This window comes from Quercus robur, chromosome 1 (genome assembly GCF_932294415.1).
Source record: "Quercus robur chromosome 1, dhQueRobu3.1, whole genome shotgun sequence".
Taxonomy (NCBI): domain Eukaryota; kingdom Viridiplantae; phylum Streptophyta; class Magnoliopsida; order Fagales; family Fagaceae; genus Quercus; species Quercus robur.
In genome coordinates, this window is record NC_065534.1 from 8,881,012 (window position 1) to 8,907,895 (window position 26,884).

The following is a 26,884-nucleotide window of genomic DNA, read 5'->3' on the forward strand; positions in this document are numbered from 1 at the left end:
ACAGTTTTTGTTGTGTCAAATGTCTTAACATAAGGGTTAGTTTTCCTCTCTATTCTCGCTCTATCCAAACTGACCATAAGTCTTACCGGTGGTATAATATGCTTTTATCTAATAGCGCACTATAAGTACATTAAAGCTATTAACATAATATTTCTTTTATTGATAAGTTATACAAACATCCAATGAATCCTGAACTTACAACTTTACACTCCCTTATAATAACTTATTAGGGGAATTAGGTATCACTTGAACTAGATATCATTTGTCGGTAGCATGTTATTGTGTTGCAGTGAGGCTTCTTTGTTAGAGCTTTAATAATTTTAGAAAAGCCACTATAAATAACCAACAGTCTTTATAATTATGAGATAACTTTTGTTATTTATTTTAATTTATCGTTATCATCTACATTTGTATCCTCTAACTAATAAAAATTGAATCTTACATATCGTGCTTTTGTCCATGTGACTTAACATTAGTATTATATATTGTACTTTCACCACTTAGTACACTGTAATTTTTTTTGTTTAGAAACAAACACACACACACGTAAGGAAGATAGAAAGGAGTTCTAATACAAAAGCACATCACAAACTCCACTTAAAACTAATAATATATTGTTAGCTTGTTATATGTAAAGTTGCATTACTCAAGTTTGAAGAAATTTAGAAGATCACTCTGATTAAAATAAAATTAAACAATTTGAGGTTTTAATAATAATTTCATTACTTTAATAGAATTATGGTATCATATTTGGTTTTGACAATAAATTGGTCTTATTCATAATAATAATAATAACAACAACATGGTCTTTCAATACTACAAATGACATCATTGTTGCAAGCTATCACTAATTATTTGAGGATAAATGATATGTCCACAACATTTTCACAACATTTTTACAACAAATCTTAAGTGACAGGTTGTTACTAGTTGTTATTGTTGGGGCAAAAAAGTAATCGTAGTGTTAGGTTTAAATTTGAACCAATAATAATTAACCACCTATAATTTGTTGTGAAAATGTTGTGGACCTAGCGCCTCTCTTATTTGAATATGCAAACTTTGGTTAGTTTTCCAAAAGAGAAATGATATGTCCACAACATTTTTACAACAAATCTTAAGGGGCAGGTTGTTACTGGTTGTTATTATTGAGGTAAGAAAGTAATTTTAGTGTTAGTTTCAAATTTGAACCTGTGGGGTTCAATAATTGACGGGCCAGGCCCATTTGCTGATGAAGGGTCCAAAGGCCTAAGCCGAAAAAGGTCATGGCCAGAGTTCAAGAATAGTATGGCCCAATTGGCCCGGAGAAGCAGCCGAGGACAGTGCAGTCCTCGGCTGACCCAAGAATAAGGGCAGAAAGGTAAAAGGACGGGCTTGAAGGGAAATCTAAAATATCTAAGAAAGGCTTCCTTTGCCACCTTCCCCATGCATATCTCTGCGCCTAACAGAACCTTATCCATTAACTTTATCAACAACTCTCAACGACTTAGGTCTGGGACCGATGGGACAAGTATCAGTCTTGGAAAGGTCGACCCTACACGTGGACGAAGGAAATTGAACGCATGCTAGTATAAAAGAAAAAGATGTAACCTAAAGAAAGGGGGCTCCAGTCCCAGGGAAAAAAAGGAGGAGGGGTTCAAAAGGTGAATACACCTGAACCAGGTATGAAAAGCTTAACAAAACCACCACCGGGTGAACACGATTTAGCCTTTCGATCCCACTCTCTACAAATGATATTGTATGGGCACACTCACGTCCTGACCCAACTACAATTTCGGTTTGTTCTGGAACGTGACCTTACAGAACCAATAACAACTAACTACTTGTGATTTGTTGTAAAAATGTTGTAAACGTATCATCTCTCTTTGCTAAAACATGGTACACTAAGATTGCGTTTGGCATTAGTTGAAAAAGGCAGTTTTTTTAACTATTTAGCTTATTTTTGCTAAAACATTGTATGTCTTACTATATTATTTCAACTAGTTTTTTGCTGAAAGTAAACAATACTTTTAGCAAAAAGTTTTTAACTAAATAAATTGTTCCTAAACGAACTATAATTACAAACTCCACCTTATCCTCTCCCACTATATATCCTCCTCCATGTGTTAAAGTTGTTAAAGTCAAATTATGTACAATATTTTTTTGCCATAATTTTTATAATAAGTAGGGAGAGGGGGATTTGATCCCTAATTATCCTCATAAAAGATAATACTTACAAGACTCTTTGACTTGTGTGTATGTATATATTTTAAAATTTCACTTTTTATATGTACAATAGTATTTTTGTACCCAACTTTAAAAAAAATTTAAACCAAAAAACCTAATAAAATTTTCTTATAACAAAGTCGTTTGGCCTTCGACCATTAATCAAGTCCCACTCTTTTTATTTTTATTTTTATTTTTAAAGTTTTGACTTGCTCTCTACTACTCTATGTTTACAACCATCTCGTTTTTTTTGAGAAGACAACTTTCTCGGGGTTGATATACTCTATTGTCACTCTTTGAAATATATTTCAATCAATTTTTTTGAAGTGATTCTACAGCAGTAATTTTTTTTTTTGGGATAGACTAAAGCAGTTAGTTTTATTATTGCTAATCAAGCATTAATTTTGAGTTCAATAAAAAGAACTAGTACAAACATGCACTAGCCTATTCTAAGTAATAAAACAGTTCCAACCGAGAAGAAGGTGAAAAAAAAAAAAAATTGAAAATAATATCAGAACTCCCCTCAAATTATTTTATTTATCTAGCTGTGTTCTCATCATGGTGTCCCAACTTGTGAAATTATGGGTTCAAGGGGAATTACTACTTGCTGTGTCTGCAATAATGATTATGACTTTGATTAATCATGTTCTTATTCTGGGTCTCTTTAAGCAAACCTCCCCTTGAAGGTTCTTAATCCCTTTCCAAGGACCCAATTGAATGACTTCCACAATAGAAGGATAAAACACATTTACAATTACATGAAAAGCGAATCGATCTACAAATGCTCATGTCATTGTTGTCAAGCATGAAACTTATGTATTTATGTAATTTTGATTTATTTGACACCCACACCGTTTTTGGTGGAAAACCTTGTAACTCTAGATGTGGAGGATTATGTTTGTAATAGACTTATTTCTTTTTAGTTAATGCATTATCATTTCCTTTATTACCAACAACATAAAGATTATCATTAAAGGATATTATGATTTGAATTAAAATTATTGGTATATTCGAAATCAATTCGTAAATTATTATGTTATTGATACCATTAGCTTTCCTTTGTTTTTGTTTTGTTTTGTTTTTTTTTTTTGTTTTTTGGATACATTTCCTTTGTTTTTGTTGAATATTCCTTTGTTGATATTTTGTAATTTTTACGTATGAAAACGATTTACACTAAGATCCACTCTCGGGGTATTCCTAAACTTGAAGAAAAATAGGATATGATAACAATTAACAAGGACATGGACAAAAAAAAAAAAAAAAAGTGGGGAATCACTAAAGCTTACGTGTGATCTCCAATATACTTCCAACAAGTTCCAACTCAACATAGAATGGACTATGGTCAATTTTAGTCACAAATGCCGTGGAGCATAGGCCATGGACATAGAGACCTCACATTTTGAATATTCATAATTCATTACATGTTTGAGTGTTTCCTAATATTCTACTCTCTCACATGTCTAAAAGATCCACCATTGATGAGACTTTCTCATTTGAGCTTTAGATTTGAGCTCTTAAGGTACTGCCTATTGAAAACAATAAAAAGAAAACACATCAAATATTTCCAATTATCTTTTTTGTTTTTGTTTTTTTAAACTGACAACACTGAACAATTTTAAGCAAACCCATTTTTGTTTTTCTAAAAATAACCCATTTTTCAAGTTTATTAAAAACCCATTGGGTCCATGTCAGTGTAGTTGCGTACATGGAGTATAAAATTTTAATATATATAATTTTTTATTTGCCTAAAGTAAAATGGTGGGTTTCTTCTACAAAATATATAAATTAGAATTGGTGGGTTTTAGTTAAATTTTTGAATTCAATTAGCGAAATAGTTAAGATTTTATTTAATAAATCTAATGATATAAAATTGCCTTTCCCTATACTCAAAGAAGTGAGAGATATCTTTTTCTATACAAAAATTTGTTAACAATATATAAAAAATAATGTCATTTAAAATTTTAAATAAAATGATACTGGATATATCATTAAATTTGTGTAGTATTTAATATGAAACCATTAACAAAAACAAAAAAAAAAAAGGATTTTTTTCCCCAAATTCTTTTATAGTGCATGAAAAAAAAAAAAAAAAATCCATTCCATTAGCATCTTCATATTTGTTATCATATTCACTTTAGAAAATCTTAGTCTAAAAAACTAGTATATAAATAAAATTCAATCCAAGATCTATCATTATAGAAAAAAACAAAAATGGTCTTACCGTCTTTAGTATTTGGACAAAGTCAGTTGATCAGTTGCACGAGCATGACAGTCCCAAAAGATCATCAACCATTCATTCACATCCACAAAATCTTAAAAACCCAAGACAAACAGACAACCTTTTTCTTTTCCCTACCCACGCGCCATTACTGACCGCCCAAACCTCCTACCCAATCAAAACCCGCCACAAAAGCACCGACCTCTCTCCTTATTCGCCCAAATATCCACGCGCCAATTCCGCGAGTTCGATATTTCAACGATTAAAAAAAAAAATTTAAAATCCCCCAAACTCCAAAAACCAAAAATTTCCAAAAAGAAAGAGAGCCAAACGAAGCGCTCCGAAAGACACAAAAAAAAAAGCAGTGCCTCTCTCTCTCTCTCTCTAGGGCGTCGTTTTCTCTCTCCAGAAATTTCTTGAAGAAGAAGAAGGAAGAAGGAGGAGGAGGTGAAGGCCTCGGGTAATCTAGGGTTTGTTTGTTTTTTTTGGGGGGGTGGGGGAATTTCTAGGGTTTTGATTCGGAGGGATTTTTGATCTGTGAAACGGTGCGTTTTTGTTTTTTTTTTGAAGAACGAAAGCTATGGAATCGGTCCCTTCGAACACGCATGGAGGCCTCGACGAGCAGATTTCGCAGCTCATGCAGTGCAAGCCCTTGTCCGAACAAGAGGTTCTTCTTCTTCTTCATCTTATTATTCATTATCCTGATTTTTGAATTTTTTTTGGTTTTTTTTTTTTGGTTCGATTGGTTCGTGTTTCGTTGCTCGAGAAATGGCGGATCGGGTTTGATTCGTTAGGGTTTGCTTCGAGTTAGATCGAGGAGTTTTGAAAATTTGTAGGATTGCGTGGGTGATATCGCTGGTGTGGTTCGTGATCTGTGAGATTAGCTGAATTAGGGTTTTTAAAAAATTGTTGGGGGTCGATTTCGTGGTTGGATTTTGGGAAATCTTGTGGTTTTATGGGTAATTGAATCAGATCCGTTGGAGTTATGGTTGGGCACCGCATTTGAATTGAACTTGATGGGGTTGGTTTTCTTATTTGGTATGAAAATTGAGGATGAGAAAGGATATGAAAAGTAGTTTCTTTTAATATACTGCATATATTTGGCTTATCGCAATGTTGGTCTTTACTTGGCTCAATGTGGGTGAGAGAGGAGTGCAAGGGATTTGGAAGCTAATAATACTAAGAGATAGTTCAATTTCATCCTTTAATGAATGGTGGGGGTGGTATTTACTATTTATTCTAGAGGAGAGAAGTGGGAGGACAAGCTTCTTTCTGACTTCACTTCAATTGGTGGTTTACGTCCCTCGTTTCTGTATTGATTTATTGCAAATTAGCTTTTTGAAGAGATCTGTGTGCACCATTGACTATCATTATGATAATGAAGTCTAGGCTTATGTTGTCTAAAGTTGGGTCTATAATCTATATTATCCTTTTGATAAGAAATTTAGTTCCATTTGATGTGGGTTATATTGTGTACATAGAAAAAGAGTCGGAGGTTAAAGCACTGCATTTACCAAGTTGATTTTCTTTGGCATTTGAATACCTTGGAAGTTACTTGAAAAAAATGCTTTTTTGGGTAAAGAACATTCAGAATGTAGGCTTCAGTTCATGGTAGTCCACTGTCATAACTTTTATCTGATCGCTATCAATGCTATCTATCTTGTTCAGTTTTTGCTTATGTAAATATCACTTTCTGTGCATATCCTAACTCCACAAGATCTAACATTTTTAATAACATCAGAAAAGATGTAGAGATTGAAGAAAGTACAGACAGTTCTCTTTAGTTTCTGGACTGTTCTCTAAATTAAATGGTCTTGGTCACATTTTAAGCATTGCTTGAAGTTAAGTTCTGTGATATTTTGGGTGAGGAAACATTATGGTTAGCTGCAAGTTCTGTGATATTTTGCCTAGAGGCTTGTAGCTCAGCTGACACCTCTTGTTGTTTCTAATAAAGACGTCCAAGGTTCAAGTACAGGGTTCGAATCCCGCCTCCCCTATTTTAATTTTCGACTTAGAAAAACAAAAAAAAGGCTGAAATTAATCAATAATTAATGTGACTCTTAATTTATTATAAGTCATGAGCCTTGTAGCTCAACTAACACCTCTTGATGTTTCCAACAAACATGTCTAGGGTTAAAATCCCCCCTTCCCCAACCATTGAATTATAAAGAAAAAGTCACATTTGAAGGAAGAAGCCATTTTAGGTTGCAATTAGTGTTTCAGCTTTAGTTAGATGGGTGTTTGTTTCAGCCAATGAGCTCTAGGTCAACTGGCACCTCCTCACCTTGTAAGTGTTAGGTGGGGGATGAGATCGGTAAGTCAAGACCCACTGCGTGTGTGTAACTTACCAAGCAAAAAAAAGTTGGGTTTTTGTTTCTCTTATTAATGTTATTATTTTACAAAATTTTAAGCTTGCATCTTCAATTCCAGTGCTTCAGTCTGATGTTTGCAATATTTGTCTATATAACTTTGCTAATTTATTCTCCTTTTGTTTTCTGGGTTTGCGACTGCCTTACAATTGTGATGTCTGGAATTTTCTTTGAGTGAATGTGTTTCTTTCCTTTGATGATCAAAATCAATTAATCAATAATGGATGTTATATTGGTGTAGGTAAGGGTGCTGTGTGATAAGGCTAAGGAGATATTAATGGAAGAAAGCAATGTCCAGGTGTGTCTTTTTATCTATTCTTTTGTGCTAATGTCATATTTATCTCTCCCTCTCTCTCTCTCTCTCTCTCTCACACACACACACACACACACACATGCATACTCACACACTAATACATGTGTTTTTATGTGTTCACTGCTGATGAGGATTTTCATGTATTGGCTTGATCTTGCGACTGGCGTAACATATGTTTAAACTTGTTTGGACTGTACGCCCCACCTAAAGTAACAAGAATCTTTGAGGTTGAGGTATTTAAGATTCAGAGATGCACTTAGGCTGGTGAGGATTGATAAAATCATTTGAACAGCTTCCATTAGTTTCTTTGACTGCATTGTGGCTAATTAATAAGTTAGGAGTTACCTTTTTCTAGTCATGATGCTTGGAGTTAGGGATACCATTCTCTCAGTGTTTCCCCTTTTCTTTCCTGGGGCAATCTGTTTTTGCTATATCGATAATTTCTTGGTGTTTTAACTTGGGTGGCTGAGATTAATATCTGAATTTTTTTATGGGTTATTTTTTTCCCTTTCTATATAGGAGAATCTATTTGTAGCTTTAGTATAAATGAAACTTATACTCTGAGGTTCTTCTTCACAGCATGATTAAAATCTTTTGATTGATAAATTGCATTAGTAGCAACATTTTCTTCTGCAGAACGTTTTGTGAGTTAAACATCTGAAAAAAGGTAAAACCTGTTTTATGAGTTAGGTTGTAGGTAAGGTTTGTTGCTATTCCTACCTACTGTATTTTTCCTCCTTGTATGAAATCTATTTAACATACTCAGCTGGTGGTTTCTAAGCCATCTGGTGATTAACCAACAATTTGAGCTAAGGTCCAAAATATGGAAGAAAGAGGTGTTTTCCCAAAAGAGAAATCCTAAATGGCATCAGCAAGAAAAAAATATTTCAATTGTTTCTTATGACATACATATAATTTCTATATTATACTGGGTCAGTGTTTTATCTTATGTTGCAAACTATGGTGGTTAAACCAATTGGGACGGGCCATTATCATTGCTGAGGTATATTTTGGATGTAGAATCAACTTGTATATCTCCTATCAAAAAAAGAATCAACTTGTATCTTACGTTGCATGATTCAAGTTTTACATTATCTTTTCAGTGGGTTTTTGCTCCTGTTTTGCATTCATGCTTTGCCTCTTTTAGCTTATGTTGATTTTAAAACCCAAGGGTAGCACAATCTGGTAGGGACCATTTCTCATAAAGTGGGGGTTACTTGTTTGAATTTCCCCTTCTCTCCCCCCTTGGGACCCAAATCTCACCTATTTTAAAAACAAGCTTACATTGATTTAGTAGAGTGGCAAGTTTTGACTAATCTTTTTTGTACTTTTGCATTGCAGCCTGTTAAAAGTCCTGTTACAATATGTGGCGATATTCACGGGCAGTTCCATGATCTTGCAGAGCTTTTTCGCATTGGAGGGAAGGTAGTAGTCTGAACAGGGCTTCCAACATTTTTCTCATGTTATGTTTGTTGAAGGCTGATTAGTTACAGCTTGAGATTTATGAACTAATGGGAGTTGTGATTGAACTTCCTTTCCGAATTGAAATTCTCTAATATATTGCTGTAATTATGTATTATAATTTTTTTCCATTGAAGTGTGAATGAGGTTTCATGCATTTTGGAGAAGCAAACCAAGAAATGTAGAGCGTGGCTTATGATGCTGATCATAATTTTATTGATAAAATTTAAATGCAACATCATAGCATGTAAAAGAAATCAGAATCTATGGCTCAATTATTGGATGACATTTACATTACGAAGACAGGCATGGGGAGGTAGATAAATTGGATGGATCTTTCAGAAACTTAAGGCTTCCAAGTGGGGCTATTACAATGCATTGAGGGATTTTTTTTTCCTGGGCAGAGCATTTGGAATGTTTTGTGTACTATCAAGGGTGCCTTTTTCTTGTGGTGTGTACCATTGGGGATGACCTTGACTACAGATAATGTAAGGAAGCGAGGGTTAATCATTATGGATCAGTTCCTTATGTGCTAGAGCCATGGAGAAAATGTAGCTCATACTTTCCTGCATTGTGCGGCTTGAGAAATGTGGTCTTTGGTTTTCTACTTGTTTGATTTCTTGGGTGATGCCTTATTTTGTGTTGGAATTGTTATCTTGTTTGAAGAGACGGTTTGGCAAAAGAAGAAATGGGGAGATTTCTTTTTCAAGTAAAAGCAATGAGGAGATTTGGAAAGTTGTTCCTTTATGTTTATTGTGGTACCTCTGGAGACAATGAAATGCTTGATTATTTGAGGGGAAAGAGTTGCACAAGTTGAAAGTGTAGTTCTGATTTTTTGAAGACTATATGAATAGACTTAGACTTAGACTTTTTATTTTTTATTTTTTATTTTTCTAATGTGGACTTTCTACAGTTCCTTGATACGGTTTTTGTTAATCCTTATTGTATTTAAAGTTAATTTTTCTTTTTATTTTTGTTTTGGATTTTCCTTTATATACTTCCTGTGTATTAGGGTTGCACTCCTTTTGCGCTCTTTCTTTTAATGGATTTTTACTACTTATCAAAAAAGCATGTAAAAGAAAATGAGAAGGTTAACATCATTAAAAGAAACTTAGTAAAGCTTGAGCATAGAAAACATTAGCCTATGTCAATGTCTCCTTTGTCAATTAAGTTTCTAGCTATGCAAGTACTGATGTCGCAAACAAGTGGGATGAGATTGTATTAATAAGAAGTTTGTAGTTGGTGAGTGCATATGTTGTATGAGTGGTTAACTTTACACAAATAAGGCACTGATTATTTTATTCTCACACGGAAATTTTGCTAGCCACTTTTGTCTCTAATTGGGACTGTAAAAGGGGACAAATTCATCTGAATCTGTTTTCGTTAAATTTTGCGTTTGATTCAATTAAATTATCCCCACTGGGATACATGAACTGATTTTGCTTCTTGTAATGACTTTAGTTCCTGCCTTTTCTTTGCTTGGATGTGTTGATCACTTAACAATCACAACTTCAATATTAATTTCTGGTTGCATATTTTTGTTGATAGTGTCCAGATACAAATTACTTGTTCATGGGAGATTATGTTGACCGTGGCTACTATTCAGTTGAAACTGTAACTGTAAGTATGAGTTAATAGCTTTTATATTTTAACTTTGTAAGTTCTGTTTTGAAGGTTTGTCTACTTAATTTTTTTCTTTTTTGAGGAAATATAATTTTTAATCTTTTACCAAGAAATAAGTCATCCCGGATTCTTTGGATGAGAATGTTTCAGTAAAACCCAGGTTTTTATTTATTTATTGTTTTGTCTTTCATCCAAACAAGTGGGCACTGTAAATCCATTCTATGTGAAACATTCAAAATCTTCAACTTTGAGTTGAATGTAAGTTGAGGACTAGATATTTGGTTCACTTAATGGTTGTAATTTTATTCATGTACAAGACTTGATCTTCCTAGGAAGACCTCAAGATTGGTCCATTTTGAGTCATTTGCTCCTTTACTGAGAATTTGTGGTTGCATGTCATTGAAATGATAATTATTTCTTGTTTTGTCTGTCGTTTGTTGGGTTGCATAGTTGGGGGGTTTTCAACTAATGATAACTTGTATTGTGAGCTTTTGTTGAATGTACCATCGAGTTCAATGCAATACATGGGGGTCACATTTGATAACTACATTAAAATCTAGATTAGTTATATATTTTTGTGCCTGTTGGTACTACAGAACATATCGAAAGATGATTAGTTGTGGGTTCCAACTGATGACACTATTACAATTGATGTTCCTTCGTGCACTTGATTTATGTTTTTAAAGTGTTTATTCAACTTGCTTCAAGACATTTGTTTGTTTTAACTACTTTTGTATGGATTTACTCCTTTGTTCAGCTCCTGGTGGCCTTGAAAGTGCGTTATTCTCAACGGATTACTATACTGAGAGGAAATCATGAAAGCCGTCAGGTATAATTTTGATTTATGGTCTCATGATTTACTGTTTATTCTTATTTAACAATGCTGTAATGTTTTCCTTTTCTATTCTGATAATAATATAATTGTAAATATCATTGTAGTAGTAGGAGCTGGTCATAGAGCTATTGTTTTACTATAATTAAGAGGTTCATTTTTGGGTTCCAATGTTCCATCTGTTTTGCGATATAGGTTGTAAGGTGTTGTTCAATTTTTGCTCTTCCATGATTCTTCTCGTTCATGGATTCCGTATATTATTCGTTTGCATGGATATGTTATGCTTATTATGGTCTTATGTTTCCCATTGCAGATTACTCAAGTTTATGGGTTCTATGATGAGTGCCTTCGGAAGTGAGTTTCTTAGCATCCTTGTTTCGCTGGGAATTCAGTTTTAAACTACTATTGTAATTGATTATATCTTTGCATGTGACTTCAATTTAAAACTCTAGCTCTAAATTCTCTTCCCTTAGAACCTCTTTATTTTTATTGATTTTCTTTTCTTTTGGTGTTAGTGATTTTGCTCTAATTTAATTTGTAATTAGATAAGCATATCTTTATTGATGCTACCACAATGCCCAGTTGGAAGGGTTTTTTTGGGCTATAAATGACCCATGTTACAGGGACACTGCCAAATTGAAATTTAATACAAGAAAAATGGCACTGTATGCTTACATACCCATCGATGCCACATTAAACAATGTAATGTGGGATTTCTAGTACTTCTCAGGTGTATGCGATGCATTGCAGGTGCATCTGAGTCATGTCAAATGACTGACATGTGGGCCAACATGTTTGAAACTGTGGAAAATGACTGACAAATGCATCATGTATTGTTGACTACTACTAGTTTGTGGAGAGTATTTTGTTTTGGAAACTATATTAGATGTAATGTTACTTATCCCAAAAAAGAAAATGTGACCTTTAAGATGGGCTGCTAGTCTCTTACATGTACATAATACTCCCACCCCCTCTTCTTATTTTTGGTTCATTAATGTCATTTCTGGTATTCTGTAAAGGTAATTTGGTTTTGGTTTATTTTCAGGTATGGTAATGCCAATGTGTGGAAGATCTTTACAGATTTGTTTGACTATTTTCCACTGACAGCATTGGTTAGTGTTATTTATTGCCATTTCTATGATGCTTTAAATGCTTGTTGTAGGGTAATGATGTCCTGCATCTTTTTTCGTCCTAATTTGTTGTGTACACTGCCACTACCAGCTATCATCTTGTACATAAGGGAGAACAACCTAGATCAATTATATGTAGCTGATCTTAAATAGATATGATGTGGCCAATGAGCTTTAGCTCAACTGGCACCTCCTCCCCTTGCAAGTACTAGGTGGGGGTGAGGTTGTGGGTTCAAGACACATTGGGTGCATAACTTACCAATAAAAAAAAACCCATGATGGGGTGTTGATCCAGATGATGAATAACTGCTTTTGGGAAGGATTCATGCAAAATATTACCTTAGAAATTTTTTGAAAAATTGATAGCTGGTTTCTTGCGATCGCATTGTCACCAAAATGATAACACTGGTTGATCACCTGCATGTCTAATTGCGTTGCTATTTGTGCACTTCCCCTTTTAGTAATGCTGTGTTAAAGCATCATTACAAACTGTTGCTTTTGAAGTAGCCATGCAAAAGAGCATTGGATCACATGATCAACTTGCTTCTGAAGAGCATAGATTGCAGAAATTCTGGTGGATTCGTTTTGTGCTTAAGAATTTGGCTACAAATTTTTTGTTTGAGCCTATTACTTCTTATAATACTGAACTATATAGTAATGTTGTGCTTCTGCATCTGATTGACCTGTAGTTTACATCTGTCTTTCAGTTTTTGATTATCTTTGTTCAGAAATCAATACTAATTATATACATTGCAGTAAATTATAATTGATACTGTTTGTAGGTACTGCTTTGTTATGATGTTACTTTGGTCATATGTTAACCTTTTCTTCCCCCTCTTTTAAAGGTTGAATCTGAAATATTTTGTCTGCATGGTGGATTGTCCCCTTCCATTGAAACCCTTGATAACATTCGTAACTTTGACCGTGTTCAAGAAGTTCCTCATGAGGGGCCCATGTGTGATCTTTTATGGTCTGACCCAGATGATCGCTGTGGTTGGGGTATCTCACCCAGGGGTGCTGGATACACCTTTGGCCAGGTGATTTATTTTTTGTTTTTCATTAAATCCATCTTTTCCATTTAATGCCAAGCTTTGTTGATCTGTTTGCTTGTACTTTTTACAGGACATATCTGAGCAGTTTAACCATACTAATAACTTAAAGCTGATTGCTAGAGCTCATCAGCTGGTTATGGAAGGATATAACTGGGGTCACGTAAGTACTTAGCCTTATTTTGAGGCTTTGTTAGGGATGGTCAGTTTGTGTAGCTAACGTTCATTCCCTGTGACAGGAACAAAAAGTGGTGACGATTTTCAGTGCACCGAATTATTGTTATCGCTGTGGGAACATGGCATCCATCCTGGAAGTTGATGACTGCAAGGCCCACACATTCATTCAGGTTGCTGCTCCCTCTTTATTCATACACACCCACACCCACACACGAACACTCTGCTGCCCTTGGACCACCATTATAGCAATATGATATCATAAGTGACAGTATACATATGTTAAAATTCAGTTGCACATATACACATAACAGACCTTGAGAGAACTTTTATGTTGGGTGCAGTTTGAGCCTGCTCCAAGGAGGGGAGAGCCAGATGTAACCCGGAGAACACCCGATTACTTCCTATGATGCATCTGTCAATTAGTTGCTGAATTTGCAGCCGCTAGTGCTTACTAGCTGGTTTACGTGTTGAGGGCTTCTATTCAAATTTTAAAGTTTATGACTTTGCTATAGTGGTGGTTGGGTGGTGAAAAGCATGTAAACTGGGCAGGGGGAACTTCAATTACTTATGCTTTCAGTTCTCAGAGAGGAAGCAGCAGATCTGGCAATGATGTAGCAGCCTATGTACCATTTCCTGCAAACGATGTGGCATCTTTTATTTCTTAGCACTGATTTCCCTTTTTTTTTTGTCCTCTTTTCTGTAGGATGGTGGCTTTTGGTTGGGGGTCTGTAGAGGAATGATGAGTAAACTTTTCTTATAATGGGTGCTTTTATAATTTTTTGATGTTAGTCTGAATTAGATTTTATTTTTATTATTATTATTTTTGTAGGTGCTTTTATTTTTTATTTTATTTTTTAATATTTGGCACTTTCAATTGAACTTTCTAAAAATAGGTGCTTTCTGTTATTCTAGTTTTTGTCATTTTTTACTCCTATATTTACCAGATGCAATTTGAGATTTTACCTATCATGGATACCTATATAAAATGTATCCACATGCAGAAATTTAATAGCCCTAAAATCTTCTCCCATTTCTAGCTCGTTAGCTGCTGGAAGCAAACAAAGCACTTTGAAAATGCCGGACTATAGACGCATGGTAAATGTTGTGAAATTTAAGGGATCTATATAAGCAAAATATAAGCTCATTATTCCACAGCCTTAATATAACAACACCCCCGAAGAAAATCTGAAAGTACTGCAATTATGGGAAGGGATATGCATATGAGCATATCATATTTATTATGTATCCATTCTTACCATTAAATTATATATGTACGCACACATAGTAATAGATCTATCATCACCAATCTACTTTTTTATTGAGTTGTCTTGATGCATTGATTCGAGTGACAACGCCTTTGTTTATTTTTATTTATTTTTCTGGTTGATAGCAGTTATACAAGATAGAAATTCTACTATAGCCTAATCTAAGTGTATATGTGTGAAACTCTCTCTTGGAGATCTGAATTCTGACCCTTGCCCCTGCACTCTACAATCACTCATACTTGTAGAGTTAGTGGAGATTTGAACTTTAAACATTTTCGTTGAAAACATTATGAGGTGTCAATTGAACTACTTAGTTCTTGATAGATGACAATGCTACTTGGCACATATTGGAGTGTCGTAAACAACTGACTAAAAATTCAATTTAATGGTATTCATTTTGGTGTTACCAAGAAATGTCACTGGTGAAGATCTGACAGCAATTGTGAATTTTAATGCTCCTTATAGTTTTTTATGTCTAAGCTTTTCTATAAATTCAAGTCATGAAAATATAGAGCATGGAATTTAAGCACCAACTATTGAAAAATACTTTTTTTTTAACTAAAATTTTGGGTAAGTGATATATTATCTCCTCCTGGTTTAGCTCATTTTTATTTACAAGAGTAATTTTAAGACGATATCCTTTTTTACAATTATCTTATATGACAGATTGTAACTGGTTACTCGTTACTTTCACATGAACCTATCATTTTTTCTCCACTTATCACAACCTACCACATCAGAGTTGTGGTAAGGTAGTGACACAAAAGAGTGTGGCCTTAAGTTTATTTATTTTGGTTTATTCTGTTTATATATCCAATGCTATTTTACACATATCCATTATAATTATTCAATTGAAGGAATGAGAAATATTTAAAAAAAAAAAATCAACTTTGGAGGAATATTATTATAGAATAAAATTTGATATAGAATGTGTCTTTTTCATTTTCCTTAATTTTAAAACAAAATATACATTCCAAACAGCCACAATTAATCACATTATTTACAAAATTCACGAATCCACAACGTTCGACCTTAACATAAAAATCCTAATTGTTGTTGCCACTCAATATAAAATGCAAGCTTCCCTTCCTTGGTTTTAGCCAACTCTTATGGGTTAAGATTAGATGAAACAACAATGTTAGAACTAGGTAGGTGTCGTCGAAAAATTGAAGGTATATGATATCGTTTTTGGTCTATGTGTGTTTGATATGGGATGACATAAAGGGCTATGTATAGGTATATATATAAAGAGGTAGAAGTGCAAGAAGTGAAAATTGTGAATTAAAATGTAAAGAGTTTTGTGTGTATGTATGAGTGATGAAAAGTCTTGAAACATTTAACCAAATGAAACAAAAAATCAATATTTAATTTATTTTTATTTCTAATGCGGCACTTGAAAATATTCCAATTATCTTTGCATAGAATATGTCACTTGGCAGAACCTCATGCACTTCTACATAATATCTCTACTTATATATATATATATATATATATATATATATATATATATATATTGATTGAGAATGTAATTTTTTATATATTGAATTGAATGATACTTTTTAGAGGAGTATATATAGTGAGGCAAGAGAGACATATATATAACAGTGCACAATGATAGTTCGATTATATTGGCCTTGAAGGTAGGCTTGGGCCTAGTGAATAGTAACAATTATCTCTGAGTGTCGAAGGTTGGTGCAATTTAATATGCCCATGGCCAGTGAAGATTGTAGTACAGCTCCATACTTTATCAAGTTGAACCTTAATTTGTTAATTTTAAGTAAGAGCAGACATAATTTATAAGTTAAAAAAAAAAAAAAAACAACAACAATAACAACAACAGCAGCAACGTATGTTAAGACTTAAAAGAGAGCTATCATAAATCAAGGGAACAATTATTTGTTTCACATAAATATGAAGTATCTTTGTAAATCACTAATTGCTCTCATTTAGTGGAAATGTTAGCTTTCCCATGTAAATCAACAAATTGAAATATCAACTAGTTTTGAGTTAATTGACTTGATTCACCTTATTGAATTGATGAGCTAGTTGAATTTAAGTTGTCTTCGACATCCCCTATTGGCCTCTTTGGTGATGATAATAGGAAAGGCTTGGAAGGCATTTGTAAGCATTCAACTTCTCCTTCAAGCATTTCTACAACTTTGTTCATTGAAGGACGATCACTAGGCTTCATTTGTATACACCATAATGCGACTATGATCATTTTCTTAATAGTCTTCTTTTCCTCCTTTGTGGCATCTTCCATTTCTATGCCATTTCCTTCGTTAAATTGGCCATAGACCCAAGTTGGGAAGTAAATTTGGCTTGAATGTTCTACAAATGCATTCAAGTTCTTTCTTTTACTTGCCGTTTCTAGCAATAACATGCCGAAACTATAAACATCAGCTTTATAGGAGACCCCTCCAATGTTTTTATAGAACAACTCTGGAGCTATATATCCTAGTGTTCCCCTTGCAGTAGTCAAAGACACTATGCTATCATCTGTTGGATAAAGTTTTGCTAGTCCAAAATCTGACACTTTTGGGGTGAAGTTCTCATCAAGAAGAATGTTATGGGGCTTGATATCAAGATGCAAAATTTGCATGTCACATCCTCGATGCAAATATTCAATTCCACGAGCAACTCCAAGAGAAATATTGTATGTTTTCTCAATACTTAAGGAGATATTTCCTTCTTGAGAAAAAATGAATTTGTCAAGAGAACTATTAGGCATGAATTCATATATAAGTGCACGCTTTAGTCCCTCAACACAGTAGCCAATAAGTTGCACCACATTCTCGTGGTGAATCCTTCCAATTGTGGCAACTTCATTGATAAACTCTTGACCGTTTGCATTGGACTTATTACTTAACATCTTTATAGCTACCAGATGACCACTTTGAAGCTTTCCTTTATATACAGAGCCATAACCTCCTTCACCCAATTTGTCCTTGAAAGATTTAGTCATCTTCTTAGTTTGTGAGTACGAGTACCTAATTGGCATGAGGTTATTATGGCTTTGCAAAAAATTTTCAACTGCGTCACACATTGATAAATGCCTTCTACGCCACTTATATATAAAAAACGCAATGACACATGGACTCCCCAACAAAATTTTTGCTGCAAAATGTAGCCCTGTGCCGGAACGTCACAAAAATAATTATAAGAAAACAAATTAGTTCCCATAGTTAAATGCTCTCATCATTAACTTCTAGTTTTTGGTTGAAATTTTAGTTCACTAACCGCATTCATGAATCATAATAATCAAGCACAATTTGTGTTGTATATTTAATGTAAATGTCACTTTAATTTCAAACTCAAAGTCTTATGGCCTGTTTGGATTAAGGGGGGAAGAAGGGGGAGTGAAGGGGAGTAGAGTAGAGTTGGCTGAAAATAGGTTAATTTTGGGCCAACTTTATTCTAATTCCCCTCACTCTTTCTCAATTTAAACGGACCATTAATGAATGATCTGATAAAAAGAATTAAAATAAAGTAGATCAAAGAAAGAGACACAGGTTCATACCTATGATGATAGCCCCTAATTGTGGCAAATACACTGCAAGATATACGAGAAAGACCGATTATTCTTTTTTATTCTAACAAAAATTAAACAATGAAATAAGTGACATAAATAACTTGAAAAGTCCAGGGCATAGTAAATCAGCATTAAGTCATTAACAACTTTTCCTTTTTTATTCTTATTAAAAAGTATGAGATCAACCAGTTGTCCAAGTAGGCAATTAAATACATGGTTATTGCTCTATATGCATGTCATCACTAGGCACAACAACTCATTTCTAGATTATCTGTCTGCTTAGACAAATAGAAACCTCACCTTCGAAAAGCCACCGGATCGTGGAAATTAATCTTCCTGTTTTGACAAAGAAGAGAATAACGTCAACGTTTGGAACCTCAAAATTAAAAATCAAGTCATTATAATGTTAAACTACAATAAATATACCTAGCATGTCGGAGAGAAAGAAACGTACAAAAGGAAATTAAAAATCAACAATAAATTAATGTAAGGTAGTATTTAATTAGAGAATGGCAAGTGTACTATGACCTAAATTTCTCGCATAATTTACAAATACTTTTGTGCCATGAAAATTTACCTCCGCAGTGAACAAGGTTCGCGTCATCAAGGTAGCAATTATTAAGAATAAAGGTTTGTGAACAATGTTCACAAATAACTTGTAGCCATGAGAGCTCAAAACCATATAACAATTCATTGTGGACGTCTGTACAGGAAGTATTAACTGGGTCATCATTTCCTGGCCAAGATGTCAGGAACATCTGCTCTACTTTGCACGAGTCCTCCACATCTCTTGCATTCGTTCTACCAACTTTAACATATTTATATCTCTTCTTGAAATCCTTTCCACTGTCGATATTGCAAGTAGAAGCGTCCAAATAGAATAGAGAATTCACTGGTTTTTCACAGCTCATCAAAACCACACTCCTTGATAGTTTGGTATCCTGATCCTCTGTCCTCTTCGGCAGATACGTGGTATATGCAGAGCGATCTTGACTGAAATTATAGCTATTTAAAGAATAACTTGGGAAGGAGAAGTAATTATCCTTCCATATACCTGAGTCCACGACCCGGATTGTGTAGTTATTGTAATTGATTTCCTGTACATGGTATTTTCGAGCAAATAAGTATAACACAGTAGTTCGATTGTTCTCACACGACAGCTCATACCTTGAGTCCCCACATATTTCTGGATCGCTCTTCAATCGAAACGGATAGCTTATGTTGTGGATATTGCCACAGGAAGAAGGGGGACAGTGATGATCATTAACCTCAGCAGTATCACAGCAAGTTTCTTGGACTAGTACAACAGCAATAAGGGCCGTGAGTACTACTGCAGTGAACGTCAATCTTCTCGCCATTGATACTGGAAAACTTCCACAGCTGTGGATGAAGATAATACGAATTTATTTTGGTAGTCTTGAAAAGTATCTTCAGTCTGCTACAAGAAAGTAACAAGTAATTTCCACTGAAACGTCAAAAAGATGAATATTAGTAATAAGTTGGTGGTAGTGAGATACTTTCAACATCAGTTAAGTTTGTTTACTTAGATTAAAACCGCACTAGCACACTTTAAAACGCACTAGGAATGGGTCAAAAAATATATGCCACTTTAAAACGCAAAAAAAGTTATTTTATTTATTTTTTAAGTAATATTTAATAATACATCTTGCATCTTATTTTTTATTTTATCATTATAACATATTAAAAATAATAAAACAAATCACTCGCAACCAAGTAGAGGAAAGAGAGAAAGACATAAGTAGAGGAAAGAGAGAAAGTCTAGGGACAAAGAACTAACCAGGAGAGAGAAAGAAAGAAAATATAATAAAAAACTAAGTGTGCGTTTGACCATAGATACTTGTGGGTATTTAAATTCTCCCCTCAATCCATCTTTTAAGAAATGTTGATTCCCTTTTTAAAAGATAAGTATCCACTATCCACTATCCACATTCTTACTCTTGAAAAAAGTTACAATTTTATTTATTTATTTATATAAATTGACAATTGTATCCATTCTACGATATCCTTTATTCTTTAACCAATAAAAATAAAACAAGAAATTGTTCAACGGGTAAATTTAAAAGACCTTATTGGAAGGTAAGTGCTGACAATATGTGCTGACAATATGGACAAGTTTGGTATAAATGCTATGTATGCACCTTCATATCCAATAGAAGCCATGACTCATTAGTCAACAAATAGCTTCCAAGGAGTTGTGGGGTTCCCTTCCATACAAACTTGAAAATGAATTTTGCAAGTAGTGTCATCCCTATTCCCTTATCTGTATTACTTTCTCATTGGAACATCAATGAAAACACAACTTGTCATCCTAGCATGATAAATCAAATAGCTTCTTATGGTCATACCATGCGTAAGAAAAGTTGATCAAATTCTTTGTTTGTCAACCATAGGAATGTCACCAAATAGTAGCTCAAATTAAATATTAACTAGTCGAGGGCCTTGTGCAATGCGGATGTTGTTGTAACTTACTATATGAGAAGATTAAGTAGAATGTTGAACATATGTTAAAAGTAATAATATTAGGTAATATCATTTTATCAAATCATATCATTCACTAATCAATAACATGTTGCATCAATACAATTTTCCATTAACATAACATTTATCCTTGGGGCGAGCGAGAGGTTGAGTTTGACATGGGTTGAGGAGGAAAAGGGTCTTGGTCTTTTGGGTTTTGAGTCTACGTAGAACCTGGTGAAGAATGCAAGAAAACATGACAAAATGAGAGAGACATAGGGATAAAGAAAAGAGAAGTTTAGTACATGTTAAACTTTTATATCACTTACTAGCATTACCACGGAGTGTTTATTAAACTATTCTGCTACAAAACTTCTATTCTTTTCCGTAGCCTTTCACATATTACTAACCACCTCCAAACTCTTTGATAGATTTCTATTTAGCCTCTTCTTTTTTCTTTCTTACCAAGATTTCGATGAAGCCTTTGACATAGAAGAAATGAGATGTATTAAAGTTCCAACTTTTCAAGAGAAAAATACAGTTTAAATAGAATACAAAATGATGATGCCGAAAATGTCACCAATGAGCCACACGATACTTGCACACTCGAAATAGCACCTGCGCAACACAAAAAGGAGAAGACCTTGCAGAGAGCACTGGTGTGGTGCCGGCCAAATACTCTCCGAAGGTCAAGTTAGAACTTCTCACAACTCTAGAGTGCTAGAGAGGGGTAAATTATGCGTACCTTGACTAGTGAAGGTATTGGGGCTTTTATAGTAGTAGATGGTTGACATCTTTTTCTTGCTATAGAAGTCTTTTACTTATAGGAGTCTCTTTTGAGCGTATTTGATGGGATCCTTTCCTTATAGGAATCCCTTTGAGTAGCCCCTAACGTGGGGGGCAAGACTTTTCCTTATATATGCAATCGTGGGCACCAAGCAAAATGCTATAGAGACACCCGCCCACCCTTAGGCTAATGGACAGGTCGAAGTCACGAACCGATCCTTACTCAAGATTATCAAGACTCGGCTCGAGGGGGCAAAGGGTATATGGCCTGAAGAGCTGCCAAGCATACTATGGGCATACAAGACAATGATAAGGACGCCCACAAGAGAGACACCATTCCGGCTAACATACGGGAGTGAAGCTGTCATCTCGACCAAAGTCGGACTCACAAGCTATAGGGTACACAACCATGACGAGAGTAAGAACGACGAGGCCATGTGACTACAGCTTGACCTAGTGGACGAAGTCAGGGCGATGGCAGAACAAAGGCTCACACGGTATCAGGACCACATGGCTAAGCATTACAATTCCGAGTCCGACACAGAGACTTCTGGGTTGGAGATCTCGTTCTCAGGAGAGTCATGGGCGTTGCTAGAGACCCTACCCAAGGGAAGCTCGACCCCAATTGGGAAGGACCTTACCGAATCACGTCATGGCAGAGGAAAAGCACTTACCACCTGGAGATGTTAGACGGACAGAAGCTGCTGCATCCATGGAACACCGAGAACTAGCGGAAGTATTACCAGTAGAGATGACGACATGAAGACCAACCCCCCTTTATTTACAATTCATCGTAGTTAAATTTAGTTATACTCCTCAGTTTTATCATTTACTTTAATTTTTGCTACAATGCCATTTTTTAAGCCTAAAGGGTAGGACCTTTTTTCTTTTTAAGAACTACTTTTTCCTCGTATGAATGGCAATAAGAGGAGTTTATTCAAAATTGACTAAAGTTTCTATCTACAAATTTGAAGTTCATGAAAAATGGACAACTTTAAGTAGATGCTCCCGAGTCCACAAAATAGATGGCTTCAACCTAAAAAGGATCATGAAGTCCATAAGATGGAAAAATTTCTAAGTCCATAAAGTGGACGACCTTAAGTTCATAAAAAGTGGACGATTCAAAGTCCATAAAGTGGATGACCTTAAAGTGGACGATTCAAAGTCCATAAAGAGAACGACCTTAAGTTCACAAGAAGTGGACGATTCTAAGTCCATAAAATGGACGACCATAAGTCCATAAAAAGTAGACGACTCTAAGTCCATAAAATGGACGACCTTAAGTCCACCAGAAACAAACGACCCTAAGTCCAAAAAAGGGACGACTTAAGTCGATGGTCTCATCAAATGGATGAGATTATAAGAATTGACAAGGTCATTAAGTCCATAACATGGACGAAGCTATAAAACCGATGGGCTTATAAAAAATGACGAGTACGTCAAGACCGTAGCGAAACTATAAAGCTGACGGGCCTATAAAAAATGGCGTCTTCATCAAGTCCATAAAGTGGACAAGGTCAGAAGGTTAGCAACACAATCAAATGCTCAGAGGTAAAAGCTCATAAAATCAACGGGTTTATCAAACTCAATAAGATAGACGAGCTCAACATTACAAGTGGGTTACCCATAAAACTGACGAGCCTGTCATGTCCTTGAAAAGGACAAGTCAATCATCAATCCATGATATAGACGAGTTTGCAAAGACAGTAGGAATTATAGACAGACAGATTCATTTGGAGCATTCAACAACACATTAACAGATAAAAGCAACGAGGGCAAAGTACTACGGATAAAAGTAAATTGTTTACAAATAAAAGCCCAAAAAACAACAAGGGCACTTAAATACATTGTCCACAAATTAAATAAAATAGGATTAAACGGCAGAGGCGTCAGTAGGATTCCCGTCTCCTTTATCCTAAGCAGGAGGATTTTCTACATCTAAAAGCTCAATTGATGGGTTGGAAGAAGGGACAAGAGGATTTGCAGCAAGTTGAGCCAAAATGACGCTGTCATTTCTAGGGTCATCACCATCATAAGCGAGGGTGTCGCCAGCAGGTGTTGACGGCACAGACTCATCCATAGTGATTTCAGATAGGTCTAACTCTGGGAAGGCTGATGTGACTTGCTTGAGGCAATCATCAAACCCAGTGCCATAGTAATCAGTACAGGAGTCAATAAATGATTGCGACGCCTTGAATTCTGTAATAGCGTTGGTCCCAGCCTTTTCCACCTATTCGCGCAAAGTTGTCAGCTTTTTCTGCAATATCTCCTTCTGACGATCTGCCTCCTCCAACTTCCCCTTTGTCTCCTTCAGCTCATTATTTAGAGTACGAATGACATCCTTGTATTGCCCCTGCTCATTCAATAAGTTTACATTATGCTTCCTGACTCGGCTGATGACACAACGGTCCTGAAGTGCCTTAACGCGCACCAAGGCCTGAAGAAAAGTGTAGCCGTCAGTAAAAAAAAAAAAAAAAAACCAACTAAAGACATGATAAAATCCACGAGGGAAGAGGGCTTACTCGGGTAAGGTCGAAAAGGGCTGACGCCCCCAGCTCCTCTATGCCCAGCTCAGCACAAGGATCCATATCCGTTGGCTTTATAAGCGTCTTCACTTCCTCAACGGCGTAGTCCTTGAGAGTAAAAAGGCAATGGGGTCCCTTAATGACGGGACCAGCTGAGGTCATCATACCCTTGCTCGCACCGGGACTTGACTTGGGAGGTGACTTCTTGGAGTAAGCATCCCCAGGAGTGACGGCTACTTTTTTGGGCAGACGGTCGCTATCCCCGTCAGTCTTCCTCTTGGCCGAACCCTTATGTACGGCCTTGGGGACTGACGAGGAAGTCCCCTTTGTGCCCTTAGTCTTTTTCTCCTCTTCTTTTTTACGAGCAACGGCCGCCCTCACTCTTTACTTTGCTGCATCCATTTCTGCAAAAGACAACTAACCTACGTTACAAAGGTAGACGGTAAGAACAAAAACCGACGAGGATGATAAAAAAAAATCTACTCACGGCGACGGCTGAGTTCGTCCAATTTGCGAGCCTCAGATGTCGGTTCCGGGCCCCCACAGTACAGATGAAAAGTGTCAAGGGTTATTAAGTCCCTACACCTTCATTGCTCAAGAGGAATATCAAGAACACGATGAATGAATTCCTCCTGCTCGTCAGTTATGTGAGGATGAGTGCTAGCTGAAAACAAAGGAATAGACGATGTTAGAAACAATAGAACAAAACAAAGGAAGAAGAGCTGACAGAATTAACCTGAATCCCTGATGAAAGCCCAAGTGTTGTCAAAATAACCACGGGGCATCGTCTACCATTCTTCCTAACGACATACCCAATCCGTCCCCTTGACAAAGAAATATCTACTTTTCCAATTCCTGTTAGAGTCTGGCATATCAGACACTAATCTCAAGTCCCTCTCTCGGACAACAAAATGATACGTCCCCTTAGAAGACACAATGTGCTGAGGTCTATAGTAGTAAAAGAACTCGTCTAGGGAAAGTTGACGGTTCCCTCCGCTCAGACGACCCCATAAAACCTCAGCACTTATAAAGATCCTCCCGGTGTTCGGGGCAATTTGGCTGACGGATAGACCCAAAAAATCAGCCAGCTGACGGTGCAAAGTCGTCAATGGTAGTCTAAGCCCCGTAGCAAACATGGCATCATACATGCCGACGTCCGCGGTCCTCCCTGAATAGCACCTTTCATTTTGCCTAAGGAGACGGATTGAGATATGGTCTGGGATCTGGTAACGAGAACGCAACTCCTTAAAAACCCTACTACTCATCATGGGTAGAAATTTGTTGATGGCCCAGTCCTCAAGGAGGATGAAGGGACGATTATCTCCAGGACCCCCTGAGGTCCCTTCACAGGATTCCTCGTCACCTTCATCTTCATCCCTGTCACTTCCACTCTCTCTTTCTCCCTCTTCTACCTCATCCTCTCCCTCATCCACTACCTCCTCACTTTCCCTAGTATAACTCTTATCAACATCACGAGATTGGGCTGATGTCTCCCTCTCTGATGAACGTAAAAAGCCCTTGGATTCATCACCTGAACCAAAGACCTCGTTGTAGCCCGCTCCATCGCGGACTGACGACTATTCACTTTTCTCATCACTTGACATCTTACTACCTACAAGAGACGGATCAAGTCTAAGAACCTAAATTGATGACCTCACTAGGAAATTAATCGGTTGGAATGAAATACAAAGTAGAAAGAGAACTTACAATATGTCTTCTGAGCAGGAGATGAGTCTGAAAGCGATAGCAACAGCATAGGCAACGAAGTCAGTAAATCAATGGGGTAAGAGTGACGGGCTCTCTCTCCAGAAATTAACAAGGATGAAATAGGAGAAATGAGGGGAGGAGGAGAGTTATATATAAGGGGGAAATGCACGGAAGACGAAGCGACGCTCTCATCCAGAAGCGGAGCCAACTAGGATGCAACACGTGTCTGAGCATTTAATGATGGCTGCTAGAGGAATCGCCCATAAATGGCTTCCAAAAGACAATTAACAAATAAGACTCAACTCCATAACCCGTCAGTTAAAAGCGACGAGGATATGGAGTAGGGGGCAGCTGATATGGGCAAAAATAGAAAGTAGGCAAAACCGTCAGCTTCCATTGTAAGCTGACGACAAAAAGAGATTTGATAAGGGTAGAGAAGGGAGTCGGTTGACAAAACCAAATGGTTGATAGCATCAATAAGCTGACACTTGTAAACCTGAAGGGAGCGCGATAGGCTGACGGTCCTGAATAAGTTGACGATCTCTATAGCAGTTTGCTTGGTGCCCAAGATTGCATATATAAGGAAAAGTCTTGCCCTCCACGTTAGGGGCTACTCAAAGGGATTTCTATAAGGAAAGGATCCAGCCAAATACGCTCAAAAGAGACTCCTATAAGGAAAAGACTTCTACAGCAAGAAAAAGATGTCAACCTCTACTACTATAAAAGATGTCAATCTCTAGTACTCTAGAGTTGTGAGAAGTTCTAACTTGACCTTTGGAGGGTATTTGGCCGGCACCACACCGGTGCTCTCTGCAAGGTCTTCTCCTTTTTGTGTTGCGCATGTGCTATTTCGAGTGTGCAAGTATCGTGTGGCTCATTGGTGACGTCAGCCATTTGGTTTTGTCAGCCAACTCCCTTCACTACCCTTATCAGATCTCTTTTTGTCGTCAGCTTACAATGGAAGCTGACGGTTTTGCCTGTTTACTATTTTTGCCCATATCACAAAACAATGAAGGGAAAAAAAGATTTCACTGAAATAAAAGTCAAGGGAGAAAATCCCGCATCTTCCTTCTCAATCTAAAGCAACAACACATTTCTTGACATAGATTTTAGGAAAATCCGGCATATATAAAGCCTCCAAATAGAGCCTCCAAATTGTTAATTTTCCTAGATTAAAATTTACAAATAAAGAAAAATCTTTAATACTTTTTAATCAA

At 36.1% G+C, this 26,884-nt stretch overlaps 2 protein-coding genes across 6 annotated transcripts in view; one reads left to right on the forward strand and one right to left on the reverse strand.

Annotated features, from left to right (window-relative positions):
- Nucleotides 1-4,720: 4,720 nt before the first annotated feature.
- On the forward strand, nt 4,721-14,219 carry LOC126719359 (serine/threonine-protein phosphatase PP2A-2 catalytic subunit). Of its 3 annotated transcripts, XM_050421937.1 has the most exons (12): nt 4,725-4,879; nt 4,987-5,087; nt 7,031-7,087; nt 8,444-8,527; nt 10,112-10,183; nt 10,944-11,015; nt 11,332-11,372; nt 12,064-12,130; nt 12,994-13,185; nt 13,271-13,360; nt 13,437-13,544; nt 13,716-14,219. In XM_050421937.1, the coding sequence occupies exons 2-12, from the start codon at nt 5,001-5,003 to the stop codon at nt 13,779-13,781; spliced, it is 936 nt and encodes a 311-aa protein (XP_050277894.1). In that variant the 5' UTR covers nt 4,725-4,879; nt 4,987-5,000; the 3' UTR covers nt 13,782-14,219. The 3 variants fall into 3 exon arrangements, with proteins under 3 accessions (XP_050277891.1, XP_050277885.1, XP_050277894.1); XM_050421934.1 differs by lacking the exon at nt 13,716-14,219 and having other exon boundaries at nt 4,721-4,880; nt 4,991-5,087; nt 13,437-13,643; XM_050421928.1 differs by lacking the exon at nt 13,716-14,219 and having other exon boundaries at nt 4,724-4,879; nt 13,437-13,643.
- A 2,272-nt stretch (nt 14,220-16,491) lies between these two features.
- The window catches only part of LOC126719323 (rust resistance kinase Lr10-like), a 54,674-nt gene continuing 44,281 nt past the window's right edge, over nt 16,492-26,884 (reverse strand). The window contains exons 2-5 of one of the 3 annotated variants that reach the window (XM_050421894.1): nt 18,749-19,338; nt 18,472-18,507; nt 18,160-18,192; nt 16,492-17,771 (exon numbers count right to left, since the gene is read on the reverse strand). In XM_050421894.1, coding sequence (XP_050277851.1) covers nt 16,666-17,771; nt 18,160-18,192; nt 18,472-18,507; nt 18,749-19,338 — 1,765 coding nt within the window. In that variant the 3' untranslated portion in view covers nt 16,492-16,665. Of the gene's footprint in view, nt 17,772-18,159; nt 18,193-18,471; nt 18,508-18,748; nt 19,440-26,884 lie in introns of all 3 variants that reach the window. The other 2 variants (XM_050421900.1, XM_050421916.1) reach the window with 2 other exon arrangements.